Below are 10,353 nucleotides of genomic sequence, written 5' to 3'. Positions count from 1 at the left end.
CCTGTGATCTACACTATATATAAGTTGTTAAATTCCAAGATGGAATTTATTCAACGCATTGCATCGGTGCCACAGCTCAGACCCCTAGCTACAGAAATTAGAAAATAGAAATGTGTTTCACTATGCTTCTGGCAATAACAATAACAGCATACATGGAAGTTACATACTTCGTATATATTAGCAGGTAAATGCACCACAACCCATCATTGCCAAAATTTTCAGTTCCGTTCTACTAAGGGTGATCGTGGTATGAGAGAAGGTTTTACTTCTTTATCTTCCACTGACTCATAAGGATGATTTTCTCGAAATTCTTCTAAAAGAGTATCCATTGGCATGGTGCACAAGGCCTCAATAGTGCCCTTGCTTGGAACATCTGTCTCACATCTTACTGGTGTCGCCCCAGTTGGTTCATAATCCTGAGAAAACAAGAATTTTTAATCAGAATTCTGAGAGCATTTGATATCAACTTCATCATGCCCAATGATTATATTCAAAATTTTGAGAGCATTTAATATCAACTTCATCATGCCCAATGATTAAGTCACCATGCCAGCAATCTGAATTCTGAGAGCATTTAATATCAACTTCATCATGCCCAGTGATTATATTCAAAATTGTTCTTACCAACAACTTTCAGTTCTACAACTAATAAACTCTTCCTAGGTACTTCATATGGTTTTATTAAATTCTTAATCCGGATTCAGCACAGCAGGTTGTTTAACCAGACAGTTTTAAGAGCACAGCTATAAGCTATATCCTTACCATATATCTCTGCTGGAAAGTCGTCTGTGCCTCATTTTCAATACATACAACCTGCCCAGCATGATCCTCCCTGAAAACTTCAAGGTTCTCTACCTGAGTTTTGACAGATGAACATATACCCGACATTTCTCCATTTTGCCTCTCCGACAATCCTGTGAAAAAATTGCACCAGATTACAAAAAATAATTTGAGAACTGAACCCAGATATTATCCCAGTGTTTTTTTAAGCACACAAGGTGACTGAGAAAAACAAAGAAACCAATATCCACATGTACAAATCAAACACAAAAGCACCAGATTTTGGCAAAGAAAATGTGTATAACCAAAAGACAGACAATTTCAAGTGTTTCTGTGAGGATAAAAGTCACAGTTTTACTTCCAAACCTTCTATTAGATCACCCATAAGCTAACTTCAACCAAACCAGCCATAGGAATTGAGCAATAATTCTTATATCATCAATCCATCAACCGTATGGCACTTCATTATAGAAGACTTAAAGCTGAATTCCCCAAGTGACTGATTTCACTTCCATCGAGTGCATCAAGAATTAGAAACATACGGAAAGCAGAAATTATCTAGTACATCAAGAGGAGCAATTTTCTCTAAAATCATTCCAAAAGCCTAGAGAAGTGAATTTAGGCGTTCCCACAAAAATATCTTATCCCCCACTTTCCTCAAATCCTATATTTTTATAATTGCAACCTTCAGCTCCTATATATTTGGGAGAGAGTACCTTTATCTCTCTTATTTCTTATAATAATTTTTTTAAATTTGAGATGAATAGCAAAAGCAAATAACTTTTTCTTCATCTTCAATCCACAATGTCCAACTTTCTCCTACATCATTTATCCCTCTCCAACTGTAGTTTCAAATAAGGTTATAGTTCATCTTCCACAAAGATGCAAAACCTAAGTTTGTTAAATGTAGTGTATTACACGCACCGAATCCTAGACATTATATTTTATTCTCTTTTCATGTGTATACTCCTACCAACTTTTGATAAATTCTGTTTTATATGTAATTATTCTATCTAGAGCAAATTAACAACATTTGTTGTCCTAGACCATTATCAAAATAAATTTAGTCACTGTTTCCCTTACATATTTTGTCTGTTATTCCCTTAATATTCATTAAATATTAGCTCATTTTCAACAAATATAATAACTGGTAGGAAATAAGTTATAAAATGACAGTCATAAAGATCCAACTTACAGTATCAAACTTTAAAACATAAGTGTCTAAATCGCTTCATTCGTCATCACAATATAAAAACATTGAGCACAGTAGATATTAATTACTGTCATCAATACAATATTAACAAGACTCTCAGTAAGATCACAACCATAACAAAAAACTTACTATCTAGATCGTGCACAATATCTTCACTGCATTTAGCTGCATCTTGACCAGCTGCAACCCTTGCAGAATCAACTTCTGAATCATGCTGCTCATGGCTTTCTAACATGCTCCTGCACATAGATAATATGATATATGACATAGTATCATAGACAAAGTAAACTGGTTGGATCAATAGTTATTCTCTAAATTTAAGACTGCTACGCAGAATCATGACTGCCAGAGCATGCAATATGCTGCAGCATCTGGAGGTTTTTATGAATAATACAATCCAAAAAACTTGAAAGCATTTGTAACCGAATACTGACCTCACTAAAGAAATCATCGTTGAAGCTTGATTACTGCATTTCTCATTTACAGACTCATGAGTCGTCTTCAACTGCTTGGAAGCCGTCTCAGCCGTGCTCACACTAAATTTTGAAAAAGAATAAGAGAATGGTCAGCAAATGTTTATGTGCAAGATGAAACCAATAAAAATAACATACAAATGACTAAATGAAACAATTCCACAATCAACACATGCATGACCATTGTTGATCAGAAGACCAACCATTTCTGTAAAAGCAACTCCATGCTACAATGTTGAGCTGCTGAGTAATCAGCATTATCATTCGTATTACTCTCAGCCTGCATCGAGAATGTCTGCCATTTTCGTTTTGCATCAGTTGTGAAGCCCTCCAAAGATGAAACATGCTCATCCAAGTAAACTTTGTTTGCAATAGCAGTCTCTCGAAGATCAATGAGTCTTGCATCAACCTGCATGGTAATTTCTTAGAATTTTATCAAAATACCAAAACAGAAAGACAGGAGTAGAAACCACAAAGTGACCCACATACCATCTCTTTCTGACGACGAATGTGGCTGGTTACTAAATCAGTCACATCGGCTAGAAGCTTTTCAGCATCAGATCTAGATTGTTCCTACAAATAGCCCCCATAAAACACCATAAACATCAACAAAATCATAATGTAATACTTACACGCACAAAAAAAAAAAAAAAAAAAAAAGCAACAGACCTCAAATGCTTTCTGGAATTCAGAAATACTATTTATCTGAATCTTCTCAATCTGAGATGCATGAACACCAAGCTTGCTCGATTCTTCAGTCATCTTTTGCAAATAAATATTTATGAATTCTGCAATCCCCTTCATGTGCTCAATGCTATCATGAAACCTCTGCATTTCCACACAAAAAAATATACATAAATTAAACTCCTCTGTGATCCCTCCAAACAAATGCATAGAAGTGCAAATGCCCATATAAACAGTGACAGATTCAGATTTAAGTACTCAAAAAAAGTAATTACTATCTAAATAAGAGAATGCTCCTAATAGTTCATGAGTTAAAAACACCAACCTGACGCAGTTCCCGGGCAAAAAGTGCCATTTCCCCTTGGTGGCTTGCAAGAGTTGCTTGAAGATCATCATATATAGACATTGCTTTGCCATCCTCAACCTCAAGAAACTAATACCAAAAAAAAATTAAGTAAAAAAGTTTAGAGGCTGAAAAGCCAATTGTACAAAGGCATACACGTCCATATTAGTTGTTCATGTAAAACGCTTAAATTGAGTAATCATCATGAAGTGAATATCTTTTCACAAATGCTAGTTGATGCTTGATTTGAACCCAGTAATCAAGTTAGAAGTAACAGGGTTAACCACATAAAAATTAAGGACCAAACACATAGGTAAGCATTACAAAAACCTAAACATTGGTTTTCCTAACCTACCTCTTCAATAGACCTAGTATTGGAAGAAGCTAGAGAAGCCATCTCCTCCAAATTAGCATCAGTGCCTGCTTTGTGCAAACGAACAACATTTTGTAGAGCATCAACATGGGAAATATACAAAGTCTTTGAAGCCACCACTTTTTTCTTCAAATCAGTCACAGCCTGCAGACAAATTTCATGCAAAAATAATATAATGTTGAGATCATATCATGTATGAAAGCCATAGATCATCAAACATTAGACATCACGTGCAGGAACAAGACGTTAAAAACAAGTTCAACCATAACTGGATCTGATTACCTACCTCATTATGGTTATGAATCATTGAATGGCAGAGCTTATCAATACTTTGTAGGTTTTCATTTTGTTGAGACATGGAAGAAGCTACTGTACTGCAAAGGGAACCAAGTCGCTTTAAAAGCTCAGTTTGGTAATTTTCCACCACTGACTTGTTATCAGCACTAAGCTGGTCCTCTCTATCTGTTCCTCAAAGCGAAATCATTTTAGATATCAAATATGATGTGCATGTAGCAAGTGATGAACAATAAAATAACAGAAACAAGCTTCATACCAATTTTTGAATGTAGTGAGGCATTATCTTGAAGGGCTTTCTCCAGGTCTGAGCGCAACTCACAAGCTTGATGAGTCAATACTCTCTCTGTTTAGATCATGAAAGAAAATTTTTGGTGATCAGAACACCCAGAACCACCAGCCAACAAAAGATCTTAATAAATTTCAAACACAGTTCAACCTGCTTTTTTCTGCTCGGATATTATAAACTCTTTTTCTTTAAGAGTGTATTTGCTTTTCTTCAGTTCCTCTTCAGTGCCAGTTAGCAATTTTCTAGTGAGACTCAAGTCTTTCTGCAAAGAAGACATTGCCTGTCAAAATTTCGCATGGCACATAAACAACAGCATACTATAGGCAGTAGCAGGATGCATCACCTGTGTTGAATCAAGCTTTCGACTCAAGTCAGAGCATTCTTGAACTTGAGCAGCATATCTTCCTTGCAAATCTTCAACTTGCTATTTCAATGGCAAATTACAATTAACACTACAATAAGTTTAACAAGTACAAATTCTCAAAACAAAAAAGTATCATACCTTCTGCTGGTTCTCAATTGTGACTCCCATCTGCTCAATCTGATCAGCCATTGTCTACATATGTAATATTATAAATTAGCGATATTTTGTATGAACATGAAGACTATGTATGCATAGTGAAGCCGAAAAACAAACGACACAATGATACAAACATACTTATAAACAAGGAAACTCTATGCTCTTAACTGCAGCACAGTCAGACAAAGTCATAAGGAGGAGGAGGATGTTAATACCTTTCGTTCAGTTTCTTCTTGGTAGTAACGATCTTTTGGAATATATACTCCATTTTTTTCTCGTGCAGCATAAACCTCTAAAAGAAGGTTACAGGTTCAGTTAAACATTTCAAAAAGAATGAATAAATCACATCACTTATAGACAAAAGTTTCTCACCTCCCTTCAGTCTCTCAATTTCACCATAGAGATCTTTTATCAGTGTTGATTTCATCATTTTTTGATTTATCTGTATAATATTTACACATTAATGCTATCATCTAAGGTAAATTTCTAGAGTAAAGAAAGAAATTAAACAAAAAGTAATAATCAAACTACAAAATAAAATATTAAAAAATGAACATAACACCATGTAAATAAAATTAAATAAAAAATAAAAAAAAAAATAAAAAAAAAAAAAAAAAAAAAAAAAAACAGCAAGACATAGTGCAAAAAAACAGAATCACTGTACAGTTTGAAGTACTTGCAATATTTGGATCATCTATTACATATAGACTGGAATATCATGGAACCAACCTCTGGCTTGTTCTTGATATGCTTAGCTCTGTGTGCATAGTCCAAAGTGCTTAAGGTCTCCTCAAGACAATGGACGGCAGGTGACACTGTTGCTATGATGCATGTCTTTGTCCGTCCACCAAGTGAATCACGCAATAATCTTGTGAGTTTGCTATCCCTACACATTCCCATTATTGAAAGGTTAGCTTTAATGACTGACAATTAAAAGTTTTACATAAACTAGCCAAATCACTGACCTGTAGGGAATATGTCCAAGATGCTCTACCAGAGCATTGATAACTCGCCCTAGTGTGAGTAGACTTTTGTTAATCTCTCCAGCTTCTCTTGCACGACCCTAAGAATTAGATCAGCACAGTAAGTTATTACTAGATATCACTTTAGATTAAGATCATATTAGATATGTCCCCAAATGCAGGAACAGCAAACATTACAGTGGCATGTCGGCAAAATGTAAATGAAAGATATAAAAAAAAAAAAAAAAAAAGTATCAGACCTCACGAGCCCCAGACCGAGAAATATTCTCTGATCCTGCTAAATCAACCAAATTAAGCTTTCCACATTTGATGAGCTCTTCCCCTTCTGGTGTTGCTTCTTTAATGTGTATGGTAATAGAAAACAAAGAATGTGATCGACTGAAAAATAACAATAAAACAATGAGTCCTTCCCATCCTTTCGGTTTCTTTTTCTAAAACGGGTTTTTGGGTATGATGAACACATAACAGGTAAAGTTAAGTTTGATCAAAGACCTTGATTGTTTATTTAGAAGAGTTTCAGCAGTGCGACGTTTGGCTGATCCCCTTTCAAGTAGGGTAAAGATCTCACTAGCACTGGTGACAATTTCCTCTTCCAACCCCCTGACCAGCACACCTCCTTTACCATCCTCCATAAGAGGCAGCTGCTTCTTCTGCCTATCCTCCAGAGCAGCTTTCGAAATTTCTTCTGGTGCCAATAAATCAGTAATTTCTTCATTATACAACTCCAAAAAAGTGACCTTTACACTATACTCAGCATTTTGACTCTCCAATGTATCAAATATCTGCTTAATAGCTCTAGGTATGACTCCTGCTCCAATGGGTAGTTCTCCATTCGGACCGCTCTGCCACGTTTTGCAAGGTAAATCAACCAACCATTCAGTAACAAAGATTCAATGTCAAGGACCTCAACAAGTAACAAACAGTAGTAGTTCATGTACCTTGTTTTTTTTACAGTCACCTTCCATTGTATATGTTTTACCTGTACCAGTTTGACCATACGCGAAAATGGTACAGTTAAATCCCTCTAGAACTTCATTCACTATGGGGGTAATTGCTTGATCATATAGTTCTCTTTGCTGGGATGTTGGACCAAATACCTGCACACACACCCCCACCAATCAAATTCGACGCTGAGACCAAATGTTCATGTCCTCTCTACTAGGGTTTTAATACATTTTACTCATCCCCAAACATATCAAGATTATCAACAAACGTTGCACATTAGCCAAAATTCACACATTGAATTTATTGTTACATCAAATCGAATTCATTTCGACATTTGATTAAACAATTAAACACCATGTCTTGATAAACTAAATAACATCATTGAGTCATTTCCTTAGATAACTTCTAAAATAGCACAATTGTACACCACTATCACAGAGTCACTAACCCTAACTAAGCTAACCAGTTTCGATTCCGATTCGAAACAACAATTACTATAATTCAAAGCGTCATTCTTGTGATATTATCACTTCCCCTAGTTTAAATTAAAAAAAAAAAACAATTAAAATAATTGTCACAATTTTGAAATAAATCAATCGAAAACCCTTGATAAATTAAATTAAATCAAACAAAATTACCTTATCAAAAGCGAAAACCCTATCAAAATGTTTGCCAGCAATATTCTGAGAAACAGCAACTTCCCTCTGATAATCATTACAAGTAACAACTTGCGGCGCATTATTCCGCAGCTCTTCATCGCTAAACGGCCTGTAATTAAATCACTCCCAAATAAAAATCAAAAATCCTCATCAATTTTCAATCCCATACTTATTCAAAAACCCTAATCACACATTTCCAAAACCCTGAATCATAATACAAATAACACTCAAAAAAATTCAAAAACTCAAAAAATCAAATGATTAGTATTACCTGCAACGAAGAATGACTTGAACATTAACACCTTTCTCCTTATTCGACATTTTTGTTGTTCAAATTTCTCTTCAAATGTTGAAGAGAAAGAGAAAAGGCTGAAGATCTGCAAATTTTTCTGTGACTTTTTTCGATTTGAATGAATTTGTAAGTAAAATTTTCTCTCTCTAAAAGTTTGAAGTGTGGAAAGAGGAGAGAGAGAGAAGCGGGATGAAGGAGAAATTTGAAATTTGGAGGTGCGCTCCTCGTTAATTGTAAAGCTTATTTGGATGTTTGCGTTTCAAGTTTTTTTATTTTTTTTGGATCTAATGGTTGGAAATTGATGATTGGATTTGAAAGAAAATGGACGGTGATGATTTGATGAGATGAGATGAGGGAGTATTTTTCTAAATTTTTTGGGTTTTTAATATTAATTTGAATTTAATGTACGTTGGCCCAAGTAGATGATGAATTGGATTAGGCCACTAGGGTTTTTAACATTGTGATAAGTGTTTGTTTGGTCCTATTGCGATATTTGGCCCATGTTACATCAAGGATTAACCAATTTGACTTGGGTAGTTTTAGATTGGCGTTTGTGGCAAATGAGCCCCATAACTTAAGACATATGTGCAAAATAGTCCCCTAAGTACTAATAATAGTAAATTAACCCCATTACTTTTAAATCGTGCAATTTAACTCCCATCATATATTTTCCATGACATTTAATCTAAATACATAAAATAAATCGGAAAACAACTACTACGTAAATTTTTCCCTAAATAAATACTGTACACGTATATTTATGCTGATATAGTTCATGACATTTGTATCCCATTATTCTCATCTTACTTACTTTTGGTTTTCATCTTCATCAAATATAAGACACAACTTTCCCATCGCCATAGCCATCGTCGACCGGGGCTCCAACCAACATAGCACAGCTAGGGACTATGATTGCGAAGTTATTGGTTCTTTTTCATCAAACTAAATATTCAAAGGTAATACTCATTTGTCAATTACAAAGTTGTTAATCAAGTCCATATTTTTATCTTATTATGAATGTTGTAAGTTTATTTGTTAATTGATTTATAGACTGAAATAGTTGCACAATTTCATGTATAAAACTGAATGTTGTAAGTTTATTTCCCAATTACATAATATCTTGATGTGTTTCTAAAGGAAAAATTAATTTTTGGTTTTAATCATGGTTTACATTTTGAGAGAGAAATCAAGTTACCTGTAGAGGAAGCCATGGAAGAGAGTTGAGATGTTTTGGAGAGCGTTGTGCTTGAACGTGCTGCTGTTGTTCATGTAGTTCACTTTTTTTGTATGCATTTTTTAATTTCATTATAGAGTTATTGTATATGGGTTATAACCATAACATACTTCAAATGTACAAGGGTTGTATATGGATAGTTTAAGGATAGTATAGTGGTAAAATTATAGTGGTATTCCAACGAAATTATTATTTTCAAATTATATATGGCCGGAATATATCATTTATGTGTTAATTACATGTTTACAAAAGGTGTCGGGCTTATTTGCTTCAATTAATTCTAAAGGGACTGATTTGCACATAAGTCATAAGTTATGGGGCTCATTTGCCACATATTCCGTTTTGGTTTTACAGTGTTAGTCATCTCACATTTCACAAGTTTTGTTTTCATTATGGATGTTTTAAATGATTTTGGGAATGTCTCGGGCCTTTGGGTTAATTAGAATAAGTCTACTATAATTTTTCCAAAGAAAATGTGTCATAGTATTCGAAAGGATCTCATCCAGGAATTTGATTTTTCCTCTACTATTTCTTTTAGCAAATATCTTGGGGTAGAGATTAATCCTAATAAGTTAAAGAAAAGTGATTACTTACGGCTTCTTGATAAAACTTTTGATAGAATAAAGGGATGGCAATCTAAGTTGCTTAATCTAGCTGGAAGGTGCACTCTAGTAAAATCGGTTTTATCTTCTTTTCCAATTTATTTAATGCAGACTAGCCCTCTTCCGATTTCAAATTTGTGAGGACATAGAAAAACAATGTAGAAAATTTCTTTGGAACAAGGTTGATAGGACAAAATACTCTTCAAGACTAGGATGGAATCATGTTACCAAGCCAATGGAGATTGGGGGCCTAGGGATTAGATGGCTTAAGTTGTGGAATATTGCATTCGTAGCTAAGTTAGGGTGGACTATGTTAGCTAATCCTTCAAAGCTTTGGGCAAGAATTTTAAATGAAAAATACTTAAAACATAGTGCTCTCTTTGACTGTAATGCTAATGCTTCTCAATCACAAATTTGGAAGGATATTTTGAAGGGAAGACATTTATTGGCATCGAGTTTAAGAGTTGGTATTGGCAATGGTAGAACTACCTCTCTTTGGTATCACCATTGGGTAGGTAAGGCTCCCTTGTACACTCTCATTAATGTTGAAGTTCCTAATTCAAAGGGGCGTTGGAGTGTTGCAAATATAATTAGGAATGAATGTTGGTACTTGAGGGACGTTGAGCATCTTTTACCTTCATATATTATAACATTGATTAAAGCAACTCC

General features: G+C 34.6%; 1 protein-coding gene across 1 annotated transcript; it reads right to left on the bottom strand.

Annotated features, from left to right (window-relative positions):
• Positions 1-218: 218 nt before the first annotated feature.
• On the bottom strand, positions 219-8,140 carry LOC110729658 (kinesin-like protein KIN-5C). Its single transcript, XM_021909431.1, has 23 exons — positions 7,828-8,140; positions 7,536-7,665; positions 6,891-7,049; positions 6,445-6,794; positions 6,192-6,330; positions 5,935-6,032; positions 5,699-5,855; positions 5,342-5,411; positions 5,185-5,261; positions 4,952-5,005; positions 4,793-4,873; positions 4,600-4,711; positions 4,420-4,506; positions 4,153-4,328; positions 3,849-4,010; positions 3,476-3,583; positions 3,136-3,294; positions 2,956-3,039; positions 2,670-2,875; positions 2,428-2,529; positions 2,123-2,232; positions 763-914; positions 219-416 (listed from the first exon to the last, which is right to left on the bottom strand). Exons 1-23 carry the CDS (start codon positions 7,875-7,877, stop codon positions 219-221), a joined length of 3,021 nt encoding a protein of 1,006 aa, XP_021765123.1. The 5' UTR covers positions 7,878-8,140.
• Positions 8,141-10,353: the final 2,213 nt, after the last annotated feature.

The sequence above is a fragment of the Chenopodium quinoa genome, unplaced genomic scaffold (assembly GCF_001683475.1).
Source record: "Chenopodium quinoa cultivar QQ74 unplaced genomic scaffold, ASM168347v1, whole genome shotgun sequence".
In the NCBI taxonomy this organism is placed as follows: domain Eukaryota; kingdom Viridiplantae; phylum Streptophyta; class Magnoliopsida; order Caryophyllales; family Amaranthaceae; genus Chenopodium; species Chenopodium quinoa.
The sequence above is the reverse complement of the archived record's forward strand: the minus strand, read 5'-3'. Positions and strand labels throughout refer to the sequence as shown.

Bases quoted from the DNA above. Each gene is read 5' to 3' on its own strand.
- LOC110729658 (XM_021909431.1), bottom strand. From the start codon at position 7,877: ATGTCGAATAAGGAGAAAGGTGTTAATGTTCAAGTCATTCTTCGTTGC. The intron at 7,666-7,827 runs GTAATACTAATC...ATTTAATTACAG, and splicing joins CAAGTCATTCTTCGTTGCAG to GCCGTTTAGCGATGAAGAGC. The intron at 2,530-2,669 runs GTTGGTCTTCTG...TTCAAAATTTAG, and splicing joins GAGTTGCTTTTACAGAAATG to TGTGAGCACGGCTGAGACGG.